The sequence below is a fragment of the Musca domestica genome, unplaced genomic scaffold, assembly GCF_030504385.1.
Source record: "Musca domestica strain aabys unplaced genomic scaffold, Musca_domestica.polishedcontigs.V.1.1 1, whole genome shotgun sequence".
Lineage (NCBI taxonomy): Eukaryota > Metazoa > Arthropoda > Insecta > Diptera > Muscidae > Musca > Musca domestica.
In genome coordinates, this window is record NW_026712114.1 from 15847797 (window position 1) to 15867502 (window position 19706).

The window sequence follows — 19706 nt, forward strand, 5'->3', positions numbered from 1 at the left end:
AACAAATAATCAATTATTTGTCTTTCGGTCGGTCGTTGTTTCACACGCTTTACATTTCGCAAAGTCCTAACTCGATTACATTTCTTCCATAACCGTCCAATTTTTAACCTCACCAAACCATGAACTTAAAGGTAAGCAGAAAAAAAACCTACTCAGCAATCACCGTGAGAGAGATTTCAAGAGAATCTTGCATCGATCGATCGACGTCATTGCCTTAGATTAAAAGTAATTTTAGTTGACACGTAACTAAGTATTGCTATCATCGTTTAACTTGGTGTTATGCCGGCATTTTCTTTGTGATTATAGATAGCGAGACGAGCGAGCGAACGAGTCGCAAACAGACATACACACGCTCATAACACGATTTGCATATCCGCGTCTGTGACATAGGTCCGTCCGTTTAGCTAATCAATTGTTATTATTATTTATTTTGTTTTTATTTGTTCGGTGTTGTTGTTTTTTGTTATTGTTGTTGTATTCTATCAGTTTTGTGAGCACAGAGTGAGGGAAATTATTAGACTGTGTGGTACGCCAAATCTGGGAGGCAAGAGGCATTTTCATATTATCTTAGAAACAATATATTTGGTCGGACCTAGTCACTTGTATTAATTTACCAATTTGCAATACAGTGCCTGCAATTGGAATAACTTGTTTAAGATTTGAAAAATGAAATGAAAAAGGAAAATTTTAAGAAAATGGATTTGATACGAAGTGATTGCTGGTAAATAAAAATCGAAGAGAATTAAATAAACATATCTTTTAAATGTCCTAGAAGGTCCAGTTATGGCAATGCATTAAATATTAATATCCAAGTTTTGAATCTAATGCATCCCAGCAAAAACTTGGAAGACGATGAAATAAGCAACAAGTAAAAAAGCTGTAAGTTCGGCCGGGCCGAACTTTTAATACCCTCCACCATTTGGTACAAATTTGGCATTTTCCAAAAAAAAAATAAAATCCGTTAAAAATTCTGTTAATATATTAAAAATACCGAATGCCTATACGACGACGTGGACCTGCATAGGCAACTTTTGTCATAAGTTATCACAATATTTAAATGCGAAACTTGAAGAAAAATCTGTTTATAATGTAGCTAAAATCATCAAAATACCGAATATAGGGGGTACCTTTATATGGGGGCTATACGAAGACGTGGACCTGCACAGATAATTTTCTGGCATGGGCTGAAGTATACATTACGAACTTCAAATACCAAATTTGAAACGATTCCGTTAAATAACGACGCTAAAATCATCAAAATACCGAATATCGGGAGGTACTATTATATGGGGGCTATAAGATAACTTGGACCTACATGGTCCATTTACAAACTTAACCTGCCTACTGACAAAATATACACGTCTGCAAAAATTTAGCCTTCTATCTCAATTTGTTCGAAAGATAGCGTGATTACAACAGATAGACAGACAGACGGACATGGCTAAATCGTCTTAGAATTTTACGCTGATCAAGAGGAGTTACAAACGGAATGACAAAATTAATATACCCTCCATAGTATGGTGGAGGGTATAAAAATGTTGACCCTGTGTGGGAGGGACCGGAAGGAATAGACCGATATATTGCATCTTCACAGCAGATCTTGTGTTAGAAGTAATAATGGGATGTGTGAAATATGAAGAGAAACGGATGATTATTTCGATGTGTGTTTTATTCAGGACAACCCGGCTATATTCAAAATTTGATTTGATACTTGATGGAGTGAACCGATATTGTCTATTTTCGCACCGGACCTAGCACTGATGTGAATATTGGTTTTTGCAAAGTTGGAGCAAAATCGGATTATCCTTTCTCTTTCTGTGCAATAATTTTTTTTTTTTTTTGGAAATTTCGATCTTTGTGAGGGAAGTACCAGAATGAGTGGACCGATGTTGCCCATCTTCGAACACAATCTAAGTTTGACAATTATATTACGATGTACCAAGTTTTGACCAAATCAGATACTTTCTTCAAGAGTTATCGTGCGCACCAGCCAGCCAGACAGATGGACGGAAGGGCGGACTTCGCTAGATCGACTCCATAGTATCTAAAACCGTTATTTCGATGAGGCACTTTTTGGTAGTATCAAATGATATATACACTCTCTAGTCATATACGGTATAAAAAGGGTATGGCAAAAACTAAAAGTGTGCTCGGAAAGAGTAGAATCAGATATTGAGTTGATTTTACTCCCAGTCGAAAACGATTTACGCCTACTCGCTCGTATTCAGGAATACTTTTACTGAGGGTATAAAAAGGGTGTGACAAAAACTAAAAGTGTACTCGGCAAAAGTAGAATCAAATATTGAGTTGATGATAAAACGACTTACACCTACTCGTTCGTATTCAGGAATACTTGTTTCGATCTATACTTGAAATATTGTTACGACAACCAAAGCTGGTTAAGGAAGCTAATTGTTTAGTAATGAGAATTTTTTTACAGAATATATATTTTTTTTTAATTTTAATATTTATGTGGTTAAATACCTTAAATAAACAAACAGAAGCGTCAGTAAATATTAAAGTCAATAATCCCACATAATACGTAACGACTTTTACGTAATCCCCAAATAAATGTGGTTAAAATCGTCAATTAATTCAAAATCGGTTGTTTTTTTAACAACAAATGCAAGTGAAATGAAATATATTTAAAAAAAAAAAAAAATAATATAACAATCTAATTATAACAACGAAGTTTTTTGTATCTACCGAGATTCTGAAATAAGCAAGTCCATCATACTCGGTTGGCAATTGGCAATTGGCTGGAACCTTCCCAATACTGAAAATAAATAGGTACGGAAAAATTCCAAAAAATAAATGGGGATCTAGCAAACTTCATCTATTGTGGCTAGAATATAGTACTATAGTACGGAAGGTGTCATTTTATGGAATCTAAACTAGAATCGTAGGCCTATATTGAACATATTCACGAGAGAACAATTTACTGAGAACCTGAAGTCGAAAATTACAGCAGATTCTATTCAAAATTGTGCCTAAAGTCCTCGAAAATTTCGTAAATAAAAGTCCTTCTACATGTTTCTTGTAATTGATTTCCAATTGCAACCATATTTTTAGACCATACGTCTCTTTGGACCATATCCGTTTCAGGACATTTGGAGTAGTTCTTGCGATGTCCGTCCGTCTTATGTCTGGCTGGCTGGTGCACACGATAGCTCTCGAAGGGAGTATCCGATTTGGTCCAAATATAGTACATCGTAATATTAGTATCAAACATACATCGAGTTCGGAGAAGAGCAATATCGGCCAACTCCAACTGGTCAGAAAAGCATCAAATTTTAGAATAAGTTTAGATTTGTTCGAATTGGTCATCTTTGAATCCGTCAGACGCTGCCCGAATGTTGATCTGCAGTATTTTGGCCCATTCCCTTCGAAGCGCTTGCTTGAGGTCCTATTGGAATGTCCAAGGTCTGCGGCCAAAATGTTTGCCTGCCCAATACACCCTTCAGAATATTTTCGCGATAATATTCGGCATGTATTGTGATGCCACGTTCGATTAATATGAGTGACCATCAGCTGTTATGGCGGCCCACACCATCACCATGGCCGGCGCTTGAGTTCTGGTGGTCAACCGAGGTTCACGTTTTCAGGTGACCTCTTTAGCAAGTAAACACGATAATTTTGCTTGTTTACAAACTGCTGGACAACGACGGAGAAAACCAAATTCGGCAGTTCGCCGAAATGGACAATATTGGTCCATTCCTTTGGAATATACTCCACAGAGAGTCAACAATAACACATTTAAATAATCGAACATTGGCTGATGGCGTACATCTGTCGCCTAACTTTAACTTGTTTTTTTTTATAATCCCCCTTAACGGGTATTGGAAGATCCGTACAAAATTGTTAAACCGAAAGGTCTACAGTTCAGTATTTTTAGAGGTTTCGGCATGTGACCCGACGATTTTATAAAAATTCACATTTTATACTTAAGCTGTTTTAATGTTTATTATACCCATCACCATTCTATGGTATATTAACTTTGTCAATCCGTTTGTATCTCCTTCGAAATATTCATAATAGAACCTCCAAAGTATGTATATTCTGTATAGGCGTAAAATTCTAAGACGATCTAGCGATGTCCGTCTGTCTGTTGTAATCACGCTATCTTTCGAATGAATTGAGATAGATGGCTAAAATTTTGCACACGTGTTCATTTTTCCAGTAGGCAGATTAAGTTCGTAAATGGGCCATGTAGGTCCATGTTTTCATATAGCCCCCATATAACGGTACCACCCTATATTCGGTATTTTGATGATTTTAGCGACCTTTTTCCAGGAAGTAATTTAAAATTTGGTATTTAAAGTTCAACATGGATACTACACCCTAAGACAGAAAATTGTCTGTGCAGGTCCACGTCTTCGTATAGCCCCCATATAACGGTACCTCCCTATATTCGGTATTTTGACGATTTTAGCGACATTATTCACCGGAATTGTTTCAAAATTGGTATTTGAAATTCCAAATGGATACTACACCCTAAGATAGAAAATTGTCTGTGCAAGTCCATGTCTTCGTATAGCCCCCATATAACGGTACCTCCCGATATTCGGTATTTTGATGATTTTAGCGACCTTTTTCCCGGAAGTAATTTAAAATTTGGTATTTAAAGTTCAACATGGATACTACACCCTAATACAGAAAATTGTCTGTGCAGGACCACGTCTTCGTATAGCCCCCATATAACGGTACCACCCTATATTCGGTATTTTGATGATTTTAGCGACATTATTCACCGGAATTGTTTCAAATTTGATATTTGAAATTCCAAATGGATACTACACCCTAAGATAGAAAATTGTCTGTGCAAGTCCATGTCTTCGTATAGCCCCCATATAACGGTACCTCCCTATACTTGGTATTTTGATGATTTTAGCGACATTATTCACCGGAATTGTTTCAAAATTGGTATTTGAAGTTCGTAATGAATACTACAGTCTAAGATAGAAAATTGTCTGTGCAAGTCCATGTCTTCGTATAGCCCCCATATAACGGTACCTCCCGATATTCGGTATTTTGATGATTTTAGCGACCTTTTTCCCGGAAGTAATTTAAAATTTGGTATTTGAAGTTCAAAATGGATACTACACCCTAAGACAGAAAATTGTCTGTGCAGGTCCACGTCTTCGTATAGCCCCCATATAACGGTACCTCCCTATATTTGGTATTTTGATGATTTTAGCGACATTATTCACCGGAATTGTTTCAAAATTGGTATTTGAAGTTCGTAATGAATACTACAGTCTAAGATAGAAAATTGTCTGTGCAAGTCCATGTCTTCGTATAGCCCCCATATAACGTATAGCCCCGATATTCGGTATTTTGATGATTTTAGCTACACCGTTATTTCAAGTTTCGAATTTGAATATGGTAATGGCTTATGGCAAACAATGTCTATGTATGTCCACGTCGTATAGACCCCAAAATAACGGCTATATTCGATATTTTTAAAATTTTAACAGAATTTTTTAAGGATTTTATTTTTTGAAAATTTCCAAATTCGTTGCAAATGGTGGAGGGTATTAAAAGTTCGGCCCGGTTGAACTTAGCTGCTTTTTTAATTGTTTTTTTTTTTTTAATCGATTCCCTGTTAATACAAACTTTCCGCTAACGGGGTGACATGACTTGTTAGTAAATATATATTTTGATTTTCGCGACTTTTCGCCATTCGCCACCATCCCTTTCCATATTTTCTTTCCCCAACTCAATCCTTTGTATGGCACATTATTTGCGTGTAAGACAAGATGACAAATCAAGTGCACTAATCAAATATAACACATATCCCCCTCTTAATTTTGATCAAATACAATGATTGTGGTTTTGGAGTCTAAGGTTTGATTTTGCGGTCTGCAGGCCGCTGGCTATGTCTGGACGCGATAACCCATGCGTGTGTCTGTCGCCGTTGTGTGCTGTACGATAATCGGCAAACAAAATACTACACCCAAAATAAACACGACAACCGCTACTACTAAGTGAAGTGAGGAGGCCAGCAAAAGTTCTCGCTCAAAGGTGGATGCATTCGAATACGATTTACCGGCTACCGGCTGCTAAGTCGTTGTTATTTGCTAAATAAGTGCACATAATAAACAATTAATTTATTTACTATATTTACTGTATTTTGATTTCCATTTTGATTTTTTCTGTTCTGTTCTGTTGTGTTTTGTTTTATTTTGTATTTTGTTTGATCATTGGCTATCAGTCGCAATTGGAAGCTCGTCGAATTAACTTGTTTAGCGTTAGGCGTGTATTCAAACTATTCAGAATGAGTGCTTTCCTGAGGGTTCTGGCATTTATAATTAATGCGGTGGCCTATATCGTCAATGAAATAACCAATCTAATAATACCCAGACGTGCCCCGATCTATCCGCCAATAGAAAATCCCCTATTGCTGAAATCGGTGAATGAGCTGTTGACTGATCTCAAAGGGAGGAAGGTAAATTATTGGATTACAATGTTTTTTTTTTTTTTTTAAATTATAATTGGAAATATGAAAACTTTACCGCTTGCATTGCAGATAACTTCCTATGAAATTGTCACCACCTACATTGCTCGCATTAAGGAAGTCAATGCCAGACTTAATGCCGTCATTGAAAATCGTTACATGGAGGCGATTAAAGAGGCACGCCATGCTGACAATTTAATAAGTCAAGCCAAAGATGAGTTCCAACTTTTGATGCTGTTTAGCCGTTATCCATTGTTGGGTATACCTTTTACCGTTAAGGAAGCGTGTGGTGTAAAAGGTAAGTGAAAATGAAAAATATTGTTAAAATATAAAAACTATTCTCGGGGCACGTAATATGTACAAAGATTTGGCAATTTCCAAAAAAAAATAAAATCCGTTAATAACTCTGTTGAAATCTTAAAAATACCGAATGCCTATACGACGACGTGGGCCTGCATAGGCAACTTTTGTCATAAGTTATTACAATATTTAAATGCGAAACTTGAAGAAAAATCTGTTTATAATGTAGCTAAAATCATCAAAATACCGAATATAGGGAGGTACCGTTATATGGGGGCTATACCAAGACGTGGACCTGCACAGACAATTCTCTGTCTTAGGATGTAGTATCCATTTTGAACTTCAACTACCAAATTTGAAACAATTCCCATGAATAATGTCGTTAAAATCATCAAAATACCGAATATCGGGAGGTACCGGTATATGGGGGCTACACGAAGGCATGGACTTGCACAGACAAGTTTCTATCTTAGACTGTAGTATTCATTACGAACTTCAAATACCAGTTTTGAAAAAAATTCCGGTGAATAATGTCATCAAAATACCGAATATAGGGAGGTACCGTTATATGGGGGCTATACGAAGGCGTGGACCTGCACAGACAATTTTCTGGCATGGGCTGAAGTATCTACTACGAACTTCACATGCGAAATTTGAAACAATCCCGGTAAATAATGTCGCTAAAATCATCAAAACACCGAATATCGGAGGGTACGGTATATGGGGGCTATATGAAGACGTGGATCTACATGGCCCATTTTCTGTTTTATGCTTATCTATATTCGGTATTTTCATGATTTTAGCGACTTTATTGACTGGAGCTGTTTCAAATATAACGGTTTTCATTTAAGTGGTAGTTTTCGGATTTTTTTATTCCCTACCCCACAAGGTGGTCAGGGTATTATGTCTTTGTGCATTTGTTTGTAACAGGCAAAAGGAAACGAGATAGACCCATAGTTCCTTTGGATTATCTGCATAGAATCATATTCTGAGTCGATTTATGCATGTCCGTCCGTCCGTCTGTCCATGTATTTTTGTAAACAAAGTACAGTTCGCATTTATTGCCCTATCCAGATCAAATTTTGCACAAATCATTTGTTTGGCCCAAGGACGAACCCTATTGAAATTGGAGATAATCGGTAAAAATTTAGATATAGCTCCCATATATATCTTCGTCCGATTTGTCTTTTATTGTGCACCAAACGTGTAATATCAGTCCGAATAGTATAGAATTTTGCATGTACAATCAGATTGGACCTGAAAATAAGTATGCTAAATTTGATTGAAATCAGATATTGCTATAGCTCCCATATATATTGTTCATCCGATTTGTTATTTTTGTCTACCGCAGCCGTAATATGCACTCTGTAATAACAATATTTGGGGAAATATATCAAATACAGCTCAGAAATACCTTTGCTAAATTTTATCGAGATCGGTTCAGATTTGGATATAGCTCTCATATATAACTTCGTCCGATTTACCTTCGATTGTGCACCAAACATCTAATATTTGCCCAAATTGGATGAAATTTGGCACATATGACCAAATTGAGTCTAGAAGCTAGAATGCCAAATTTGGTGAAGATCGGTTCAGATATAGCTATAGCTCCCATATATACTGTTCATCCGATTTGTTATATTTGTTACCCACAGCCGTAATATGCACTCCGTAACAACGATATTCAGGGAAATATATCAAATACAGCTCAGAAATATCTGTGCCAAATTTTATCGAGATCGGTTCAGATTTGGATATAGCTCCCATATATATCTTTAACCGATTTCAAATTAATTGTGCACCAAAAGGGCAATACAAATCCGAATTTAAAAGATACAAATGCTTCGGCATATTTAGTCTTTTGAATTATAATTGTAATCATAGCGTGTATGATTAAATTCTCCCATAAAAACTTTTAATTGTTATGCGGAGCTCTACTAAATTAGCAAAGTGGTGTAGGGTATCATAAAGTCGGCCCCGCCCGACTTTAAGACTTTCTTTACTGTTTTTTTTTTTAATTTGTCATGTTCTTTCCAAATGTCGGAGAGTATTAAAAGTTCGACCCGTCCGAACTTAGCAACTTTTTTACTTATTAATACTGTTATCTGGCACAACTTGCGAAACAAGTCTAAAAACTAATATTTCTCTCAACCAGAAACCTGAGATGAATATTGAACCGGGTTTTTAAAAGCTTCCATATAATGTTGGACTCCTCCTAATATTTATTAAAAGAGCCTAGCCGCATTTTTGAAAGTCCTGTCAGAATCTTGATGTTGTACTGAAAAGTAAAATATATTGTTCTATTTTAACTAGAATTCTTTAAGCTGGTACACATTCTTTTGTAAAATAATCAAAACCTTTTTTGTGAAATTCGATACCACGTATAGTAATTTCTTTGTATAAAATAGTGGCAATAAGGATCGCTTCTAAAATGAAAAGGTCGAAAATGGTAACATTTATGAGAGTTTGTACTAATAATGCTACAAAAAACACTTAATCATAATAAACATTGTTTTTGTAAATAAATGAGAAAATATACAAAATATTTCGGTGCTAAAAATTTCCAATTCTACTGTGTTGTTTGATATGATCTTAAGATTTTTAAATTTGGCATCAGGGTCACATCATGTACAAAGTGATCTAAATGCTAAGAATTTTTCTCTAATTAATGTCGGAAATTTAGTATGTAGTTTGTTTTAACGATGTTAAATGTTTCCCGAAATATCATTTTAAACAGCTTAATTTTTTAACAACAAAACAGGTGTCAGAAATGCTTAATTAAAATGAGAAAGCAGAAATGGTCTGTTTGACATATTTTTATGTTTTCGAATGTCGAAAAACTTGTAAACATCATAGGAAAACGTTGGAAAAGCATAAAACGTCATAAACTTCTAAAATACTGTAATATCGTTTTATTGAAACCTCACTGATCTCGCTGAATGAGAAAGTTTTCTTGTGTAAGTCTTCCAAATCTGTAAAAGTTACTTCTTCTTCTTCTTCTTCCAAAGACATAAAGATTGGGCAAAATGTATATGTTATTCTGATATCGCAAAAAATGGCGGTCAACTGCGAAGAAAAACAACAGATATGATAGATATGGACTCAAAAACAAATTTCACTGGATTCGGGGGTGTACATTTAATTGATAACAAGTAAAAAAGCTGTAAGGCTGCAAATACATAAAAAGCTTGAAGTCATGGCTAGGCATATTAATGCCAAATTATAATGAAAAACGACGGCAGGATTTTAGTGCGGCTCCGTAATTCCTTTGTGAAATGTCACAAAATAGGCCGTGCCATGACTTCAAGCTTCTTATGTACTTAGCCCTTAAGTTCGGCCAGGCCGACTTTGAATACCCTCAACCATTTGGAACAAATTTGACAATTAAAAAAAATCATATTTATATTTACATTTATATTTAATGTTAATATTTTTTTTTAATGTTAAATTCTGATAAAATCTCAAAAATACCGAATGTAGCAGTTATTTTAGGGTTTATACGACGACGTGGACCTGCATACAGGCAACTTTTGTCATAAGCCATTACAATATTCAAATGCGAAACTTGAAAAAAAATCGGCGAATAATGTAGCTAAAATCATCAAAATACCGAATATAGGGAATTACCGTTATATGGGGGCTATACCAAAACATGGACCTGCACAGACAATTTTCTATCATAGGCTGTAGTATCCATTACGAACTTCAAATACCAAATTTTAAACAATTCCGGTGAATAATGCCGCTAAAATCATGAAAATACCGAATATCGGAAGGTACCGCTATATGGGGATTATACGAAGACGTGGGCCTGCATAGGCAATTTTTGACATAGGCTGTAGCATCCATTACGAACTTCAAATACCACATCTCAAACAATTTGGTGGGTATTGTACCTAAAATCTTCAAAATACCGAATATAGGGATGTACTGATATATGGGGCCTATACGAAGACCTGGACCAGCATAGACAATTTTCTGTCTTAGGGTGTAGTATCAAATTCGAACTTCAAATACTAAATTTGAAACAATTCCGGTGAATAATGTCGCTGAAATCATCAAAATACCGAATATAGGAGGGGTACCATTATATGGGGGCTATACCAAAACATGGACCTGCATAGACAATTTTCTCTCATAGGCTGTAGTATCCATTACGAACTTCAAATACCAAATTTTAAACAATTCCGGTTAATAATGTCGCTAAAATCATAAAAATACCGAATATCGGGTTGTACCGCTATATGGGGAATATACGGAGACGTGGGCCTGCATACGCAATTTTTTGACATGGGCTGTAGTATCTATTACGAACTCTAAATACAAAATTTGAAACAAGTTGCGTTGAATATCCCAAAAACCGAATATCGGGGGACCCCGTTGCATGGGGATATCATGTATCGAACAATTCCATTGAAAATTTGGTTAGAATGATTTGTGCAAAACTTTAGCTTCCTATCCTAATTCGTTTCGACTCCAGCTCCGGAGTGGGATAAATCGTCTCAGAATTTTACGCTGATCAAGAATATATATACTTTACTATGTCTAAAATTATTTTTTCCATGAGTTACAAATGGAAAGATGAACTTAATATACCCTCCTATATACTATGTAAGGCGTAGGGTATAAAATATATAAATATTCGACAATGTATAAATGCCTAAATTAGTTCAGACTTGAACATTTATTTATATTCGTTTTTATAAAACGGCAATAATTCAACGTTAAAGTATTTGTTTATTCCATTATTGTTGTGTTTACAACAACAACGTTGTCGACTAACTTCGTCGCCTACGTGTAACGTCTAGACGTCACTGATATCGAGCCATCTTTAAGAAAAAGTTAGACACAGAACAGTAAATCCACTGGAGAAAATACAAATGTACAATATATATATGCGCATAGGCATATATATATGCATAGGCAACACGGTTTCGGTGATGCTAATTTTATGTATCGTGAATACATTTAAACATTAAACAAACTTTACGTCAGCACTTTATGTATATTCCAAAAAAAATCAAATTTCGACCTTGGCTGCATTGCATTCTAAATTAACATAACAACAAGACCCTATTTAAAATTTTGTTAGGTGATATTTGGACAATTCACAAAATTAATGTTTTATTTTTTGATGTATCCAAAGGTTAATGAAGGTCTTCTGAAATGTAATTTATAATTTCGAGAATGATCATTTCAGACCTCCATAGATTTTATTTAGGGGATAATAACTTTTAATTTGGGAAAATGTAGTCTCTACGATGCGCCCAGCCCCATTTTAAGGGATTTTTTTCGAGGGTTTAGTCACATGTTTCCATTTTATGATCTTAAGTTAATTACCTCCTGCTAAAACATTAATAAAATCATTATTTATTTAAAAAAAAGTTTTTTTTGTATGTTTCCCCATTCACGGATCTCTAATGGCTTATCAGCCCCTATAGATTGTCATATCAAAGACAGTATAAGTCCAGTATAGTTTTTGCGGTCAAAAATAGAAAAGCAAATTATTCCGAAATTATTCAAATTCACATATTTTTCATGTTTCAACACATGGGGGATAAATGGCTCAGCTGTGTTATCACCAGAAGGCACTCGTCGTTTGTGATTAGAAACTAAAGCCAAGTTCAAAGTTCCACTAAGGTTGGACTTTGACCAATTAAATATGTGGCATATGGCCAAGCCGTTGAATTATATTAAGACAGTAAACCCCAACCCAATATTGTCACACAACAGACCTTATTGTAATCGAGAGAACGTTTTTTTTTTATTGGAAGTAAAATTCAACATTACGATGTTTCACTGTATTAAAGGGTTTCGTAATCAATATGTGAATCATGACGTTATTTTTGAATAATGTACTTGTTTAATTGAGGTTTGCTTTGTTCAATACTATCCGCATGATTTATATTGTCTAAATAAATGTATTTAAACAAAAACTAATTGCCTAGCAATGACAACTTGTCTTTAAATATCTAAATGATTATTTTCAAATCTACAAATTTATAGATATTCAGCTCATAGAAATCCAATAAATACACATTTTATTAAAAATATAAAACTTCTCCCAAGGATATAAACAATAAACAATTATCTTCTTATAGTATTTTCTATAAAACGAACATATTTTCTATTGAAAGGACAAAGACAAAAATGACTTCTCATAAGAGATCAACGAGAGACCGACCGTTACCCTCAGAGAAAACCAACATGTTTTCTCCTAATTACTTCCCATAGAAGATCATGGGACATTCTCATAGGCGATCAGAAGTTCACACACAGCCAAGAGGTTTTTCTTTTCCAAAGGATTGCGCATGCAATGCCAGAAGTTCCTCTAATAAAACGTCAGAAAGACAATCAAACGGACTTCATAAAATCCAAAAAGTGTTCTCGTACAGAAGATCTCACCAATCAATGTCAATGCTTCTTCTCATTGATAACCAAAAGGATAGTGACAAGAAGTTCCTGGCATAAAAGACCAATAATCTCGTAGTTATTTTCATAGAGGACTCAAAATGTCTTCTCAGGGAAGACCAAAGAAATTTGTAAAATATATTCCAAAGTTTCTAAAAGAAGACTGTCTGGTTTTCTCATCAAAAGCGGACAATTTTCGCCAACAAGTATTTTTATATGAGACCGACCGTTACCCTCAGAGAAAACCAACATGTTTTCTCCTAATTACTTCCCATAGAAGATCATGGGACATTCTCATAGGCGATCAGAAGTTCACACACAGCCAAGAGGTTTTTCTTTTCCAAAGGATTGCGCATGCAATGCCAGAAGTTCCTCTAATAAAACGTCAGAAATTGATTCACAGAAGGCCAGAAGATCAGAAGGTGTTCCTTGGAATGTTAGAAGATCATCTCATAGAAGGCCAAAAGGTCTTCTCATAGAAGACCCAGGCATATTCTTATAGAAGGCCAAAAGGTCTTCTCATAGCAGGCCAAAATGTTTTCTCATAGAAGGCCAGAAGGTCTTCTTATAGAAGGTCAGAAGGTCTTCCTTAGAATGCCAGAAGATCATCTCATAGAATGCCAAAAGGTCTTCTCATAGAAGGCCAGAAGATCTTCTCATAGAAGGCCAGAAGGTCTTCTGATAAAAGGCCAGAAGGTCTTTTTTTAGATGGCTAGAAGGTCTTCTCATAGAAGGCCAGAAGATCTTCTCATAGGAGACCACATAGTCTTCTCATAGAAGTCCACAAGGTCTTCTTATAGGAGGCCAAAATGTCTTCTCATAGAAGGCCGGAAGGTCTTCTCATAGAAGTCCACAAGGTTTTCTCATAGAAGTCCACAAGGTCTTCTCATAGAAGTCCAGAAGATCTTCTCATAGGAGACCACAAGGTCTTCTCATAGAAGTCCACAAGGTCTTCTTATAGGAGGCCACAATGTCTTCTCATAGAAGTCAACAAGGTCTTCTCATAGCAGCCCACAAGGTCTTTTCATAGAAGTCCACAAGGTCTTCTCATAGAGGGCCAGAAGGTCTTCTCATAGAAGAACAGAATGTCTTCTGATAAAAGGCCAGAAGGTCTTTTTATAGATGGGCAGAAGGTCTTCTCATAGAAGGCCAGAAGATCTTCTCATAGCAGGCCAAAATGTTTTCTCATAGAAGGCCAGAAGGTCTTCTTATAGAAGGTCAGAAGGTCTTCCTTAGAATGCCAGAAGATCATCTCATAGAATGCCAAAAGGTCTACTCATAGAAGGCCAGAAGGTCTTCCTTAGAATGCCAGAAGATCATCTCATAGAATGCCAACAGGTCTTCTCATAGAAGGCCAGAAGATCTTCTCATAGAAGACCAGAATGTCTTCTGATAAAAGGCCAGAAGATCTTCTCATAGGAGACCACAAGGTCTTCTCATAGAAGTCCACAAGGTCTTCTTATAGGAGGCCAGAAGGTCTTCTCATAGAATGACAAAAGGTCATAGGAGACCAAAATGTCTTCTCATAGGAAACCATAAGGTATTTTCATAGGAGGCCAAAAGGTCTTCTCGAAGGAGACTTAAAGATCTTCTCGAAGGAGACTAAAAGGTCTTCTTGTAGGAAAGGTCTTCTCGTAGAAATTCTTGTCATAACAGACCACGATGTCTTCTTATAAATATACCCAAAAATCTTCTCAAAATGTCTTCCTCTCATCATCAAATAAGACTTTTAACTATTCTTCTTATCATTGAAAACTAATAAAAAAGTGTTCAATCAATTCTACCATTTTCCAGGCCTCTCATATTCTGTGGGCAGTGTGGCCAGAAAAGATGAAAAATCTCCCGAAAATGGCGATGCTGTTGAACAGATGAGAGCTGCCGGTGCCATTCCTCTACTGGTGTCAGCAAATCCAGAATTTTGTTTAGCCTTTGATGGTGAGACAATAGTTTATGGCAAGTGTCTAAATCCCTATGATATGCGGCGCTCATCTGGCGGCTCCTCAAGTGGAGAGGTAAGGATAATAAATAACAGATCCTAAACATTTGTTGGATATTTTGTTAATTTTTCAGGGTACCCTCAATGGTGCTGGTGCCTCTACATTTGGTTTAGCCTCTGACATTAGTGGCTCTATACGTTTGCCATCGCTGTTTTGCGGTGTGTTTGGTCATAAACCTACCGGTGGCCTGATTTCAGTTAAGGGTCATTATCCCTACAGTACCAAAGAAGAAGATTTTCCATATTACTTACAAATGGGTCCAATTACTAGGTTTGCCAAAGATTTGCCATTGTTGCTGCAAGTTATGGCCGGAGAGAATGCCAAGAAGTTGAAACTGACGGAGGAAATTGATTTTCAAAAGCTGAAGGTGTGCGTTTTAACGATCCGATTGACAGGAAAACTAAAAATAGAAAAAATTATATAAAATAAAACATTTTATTTTCAGATTTATTATAGCTACTCAATGGGAAATTTTCTACATGTTCCGGTAGATTTTGAAATCAAATTAGCTATAACAAGGGCGGTAAAATGTTTTGAAAAAGGTGGTATTGCCACAGAAGAGGTAAGAATGGATTCCAAATGGTAATAACTTTGAAAAAACAATTGATGTATATTTTCCTCAGCTACATTTGAAAGAATTCCAAAATGCCATTGAAATATGCCTTTCATCATTGGCCAGCATCAAAGGACTTCCCAGTATCGTAACCCAATCGGTCGAAAACAAACCCAATAAACTGCAAATAATTCAGAAAATTGCTCAAAGTCTGTTTGGTTTGGTACCCTATACCACCATGCCGCTTTTTGTGGAGTTAATGATACTTGTTAATGCATTTATTCCCACCAAGGAATCAGCACGATGGAAGGAGGAGGTCAAACAGCTACGGACCAAATTGGGGGTGAGTAAGAAAAAACGAGATTTTTGATCTTTCATAATCCTTAGCAAAAATAGTTAAAAAATTATTAAAAAATGAATTATTTAATATTATTAAATGCTAAATTCATTTCTCCTCCTTCATTTTTAGAACTTACTTGGCACCAACGGTGTTTTAATCCTACCTACCTATCATAAAACTGCCAACTTCTTCAATGGATGTTCTTTTCTGAACATAAGTGGTACCATTTTTATGCTACTCTTCAATGTCTTAGGCTTCCCAGCGACCCATGTACCCATGGGATTGGATCGCAGAGGATTACCGGTAGGCTTTCAAGTTGTGGCTGCCCCTTATATGGATAAATTATGCCTTCAAGTTGCCGCTGAAATGGAGGCGGCCTTTGGTGGTTGGGTTCAACCTCAGAAATAGAATTTGTAAGATGTTGTCAATGGTTTGCAGCTGTGCCGAATAGAATTCTATCGAATGTCCATTACAACGGAACTGATATAAAAATATGAATAATATTAACCTATTTGGAACAACTCTAGTTTAGTAAAAACTCTTAGATTTTTTCGAAATTTGTTCCAGAGGTAGGTATTTTTACCCTGATCCCGGGAAACTATTTTTTTCTTGGGGGACGGACCCGGGACCCCAGATTTTTGACCCAAAAGTCCGGGATCAAGACCCCGCCTGGACCCGGATCCACTTACCCGATATAGACAATATGGGTATCGATTGAAAGCTTATGGAAATACCTATCCAACAAGGGGTAAGTTTTCATGGTTCGGAAGTTATAGTCAAATTATCGATTTTTTGGACCCGGATTTTTTATGAAACCCCCAAAAAGTCAAAAAAGGGCCCATTATGGGGGTCAACAAAATTGTTTCCAAATTATAGCTGACACTCTTACCTTTCCAAAATGCTACAATTTGTGCTAATACCTTTTTCGGTTCCAGAGATATGGGTCTTTCCATCCGCATAACCCGATTCTAACCAGTTCATTAAAATTATGTTTTTAATAAAAAAAGTGTTTATTTCGCGTAGCAGTCGTCGGAATAACAAAAGTTTTCTAAATTTGGCACTTTTTGTAAATAGCCGGCCTTCGGCCGGGGCTTGAGATTTTCTCCTCTGGGTATGTCCTACAACGGCTAACGCGAACCAAAGTTTTCTAAATTGGATACCTTTTGTAAGTAGCCGGCCTTCGGCCGGGGCTTGAGATTTTCTCCTCTGGGTATGTCCTAAACCGGCTAACGCGAACCAAAGTTTTCTAAATTTGACACTTTTTGTATATAGCCGGCCTTCGGCCGGAGCTTGAGATTTTCTCCTCTGGGTATGTCCCACACCGGCTAACGCGAACCAAAGTTTTCTAAATTTGACACTTTTTGTAAATAGCCGGCCTTCGGCCGGGGCTTCAGATTTTCTTCTCTGGGTATGTCCCACACCGGCTAACGCGAACCAAAGTTTTCTAAATTGGATACCTTTTGTAAGTAGCCGGCCTTCGGCCGGGGCTTGAGATTTTCTCCTCTGGGTATGTCCTACACCGGCTAACGCGAACAAAAGATTTCTGAATTTCATTCTTACGCAAAATATACCTTTTTTATTGAAAACATAGTTTTAATGAACTGGTTAGAATCGGGTTATGCGGATGGAAAGACCCATATCTCTGGACTCAGTAAAGGTATTAGCACAAATTGAACCTTTTTGGAAAGGTAGAAGTGTCAGCTATAATTTGGCATCAATTTTGTTGTCCCCCATAATGGACCCTTTTTTGACTTTTTGGGGGTTTTATAAAAAATCCGGGTCCAAAAAATCGATAATTTGACTATAACTTCCGAACCGTAAGATCTTACCCCATCATGTGACCATTTGTTGGATAGGTATTTTCATAAGCTTTCCAACGATTGTCTATATCGGGTAAGTGGATCCGGGTCTAGTAGGGGTCTCGAACCCGGACTTTCGGGTCAAAAATCTGGGGTCCCAGGTCCGTCCCCCAAGAAAAAAATAGTTTCCCGGGATCATGGTTAAAATACCTACCACTGAAAAAATTTTCGAAAAAATTGAAGAGTTTTTACTAAACTAGAGTTAAGCCACCTATTTATTTAGTTATAAGATGAATATAATTTAATTTTGTTTATTTACTTGATGTTACTTAAAAATATTTTGTAAAACACTTGAGTGAAGGGATTTTGCAATGATGTCGTTAAATAAAAACACATGTTTTTTTTATTAAATCATTATAAAGTAGTTTACTTACTTGATTAACAAATTTATATTTGCCATTTAATTTGCAACTCCTAACCAAAACGATGTTTATGTCTAACACGATTCATCTTGCAAGTTGCAAACAAATGTACACAGACATAACATAGCAATAACATAGTTAATAGCAATAGCTTACTCAATCGTATATCCTTTGAGAGACTAATTTTTATTAATCTAATTTTATTAAACGAGTGGTATGTCTCATTTGTTCAATTCTGTTGCTCTTTGCTCAAAAATACATTTTTGATAAACAGTATGAAGTACATCTCAAACTGTAAGTTGACGCCAAGTAAGAAATCAATCTTTACATCCCTAAAAAACACCTAGGTTATTTTCCCGCCATTGTCTTTAGTTCGTAATATGTGTTTAAAATATGTGTTTTTTCCATTCTTTCCTTTCTATTCAATTTTCTAAATTTACCTCAACACAAGAATCACTTGAGAAACATGAAAAACGCTCAAATCGTAAGTTGAGGTGTGGAAAGATATCAGTCCTTATAAACCCCTTAAAGGCAACTCGGTTATTTCCTCGCCATTTGCTTAAGTTCGTTTTTTGTCTTTTAACAAAGAGTTTTAATATTCCTCTTTATCACATTTTTCCTTCGTATACAATCGTTTATTCTCTAACTCTTGCAACGGTTAAAACACGTTTTGAAGGTTCGGCTAACGCGAACCAAAGATTTCTGAATTTCATTCTTACGCAAAATATACCTTTTTTATTGAAAACATAGTTTTAATGAACTGGTTAGAATCGGGTTATGCGGATGGAAAGACCCATATCTCTGGACTCAGTAAAGGTATTAGCACAAATTGAACCTTTTTGGAAAGGTAGAAGTGTCAGCTATAATTTGGCATCAATTTTGTTGTCCCCCATAATGGACCCTTTTTTGACTTTTTGGGGGTTTTATAAAAAATCCGGGTCCAAAAAATCGATAATTTGACTATAACTTCCGAACCGTAAGATCTTACCCCATCATGTGACCATTTGTTGGATAGGTATTTTCATAAGCTTTCCAACGATACCCATATTGTCTATATCGGGTAAGTGGATCCGGGTCTAGTAGGGGTCTCGAACCCGGACTTTCGGGTCAAAAATTTGGGGTCCCAGGTCCGTCCCCCAAGAAAAAAATAGTTTCCCGGGATCATGGTTAAAATACCTACCACTGAAAAAATTTTCGAAAAAATTGAAGAGTTTTTACTAAACTAGAGTTAAGCCACCTATTTATTTAGTTATAAGATGAATATAATTTAATTTTGTTTATTTACTTGATGTTACTTAAAAATATTTTGTAAAACACTTGAGTGAAGGGATTTTGCAATGATGTCGTTAAATAAAAACACATGTTTTTTTTATTAAATCATTATAAAGTAGTTTACTTACTTGATTAACAAATTTATATTTGCCATT

The 19706-nt window shown here is 36.0% G+C and overlaps 1 protein-coding gene across 1 annotated transcript; it reads left to right on the top strand.

Annotated features, from left to right (window-relative positions):
• On the top strand, positions 1 to 16596 carry LOC101888535 (fatty-acid amide hydrolase 2-A). Its single transcript, XM_005185655.4, has 8 exons — positions 1 to 131; positions 6215 to 6448; positions 6530 to 6755; positions 14963 to 15180; positions 15239 to 15532; positions 15611 to 15727; positions 15789 to 16061; positions 16188 to 16596. The coding sequence occupies exons 1-8, from the start codon at positions 120 to 122 to the stop codon at positions 16464 to 16466; spliced, it is 1653 nt and encodes a 550-aa protein (XP_005185712.3). The 5' UTR covers positions 1 to 119; the 3' UTR covers positions 16467 to 16596.
• The last annotated feature ends 3110 nt before the right edge of the window (positions 16597 to 19706 follow it).

Bases quoted from the DNA above. Each gene is read 5' to 3' on its own strand.
- LOC101888535 (XM_005185655.4), top strand. The intron at 6,449-6,529 runs GTAAATTATTGG...CTTGCATTGCAG, and splicing joins CTGATCTCAAAGGGAGGAAG to ATAACTTCCTATGAAATTGT. The intron at 15,533-15,610 runs GTGTGCGTTTTA...TTTTATTTTCAG, and splicing joins TTGATTTTCAAAAGCTGAAG to ATTTATTATAGCTACTCAAT.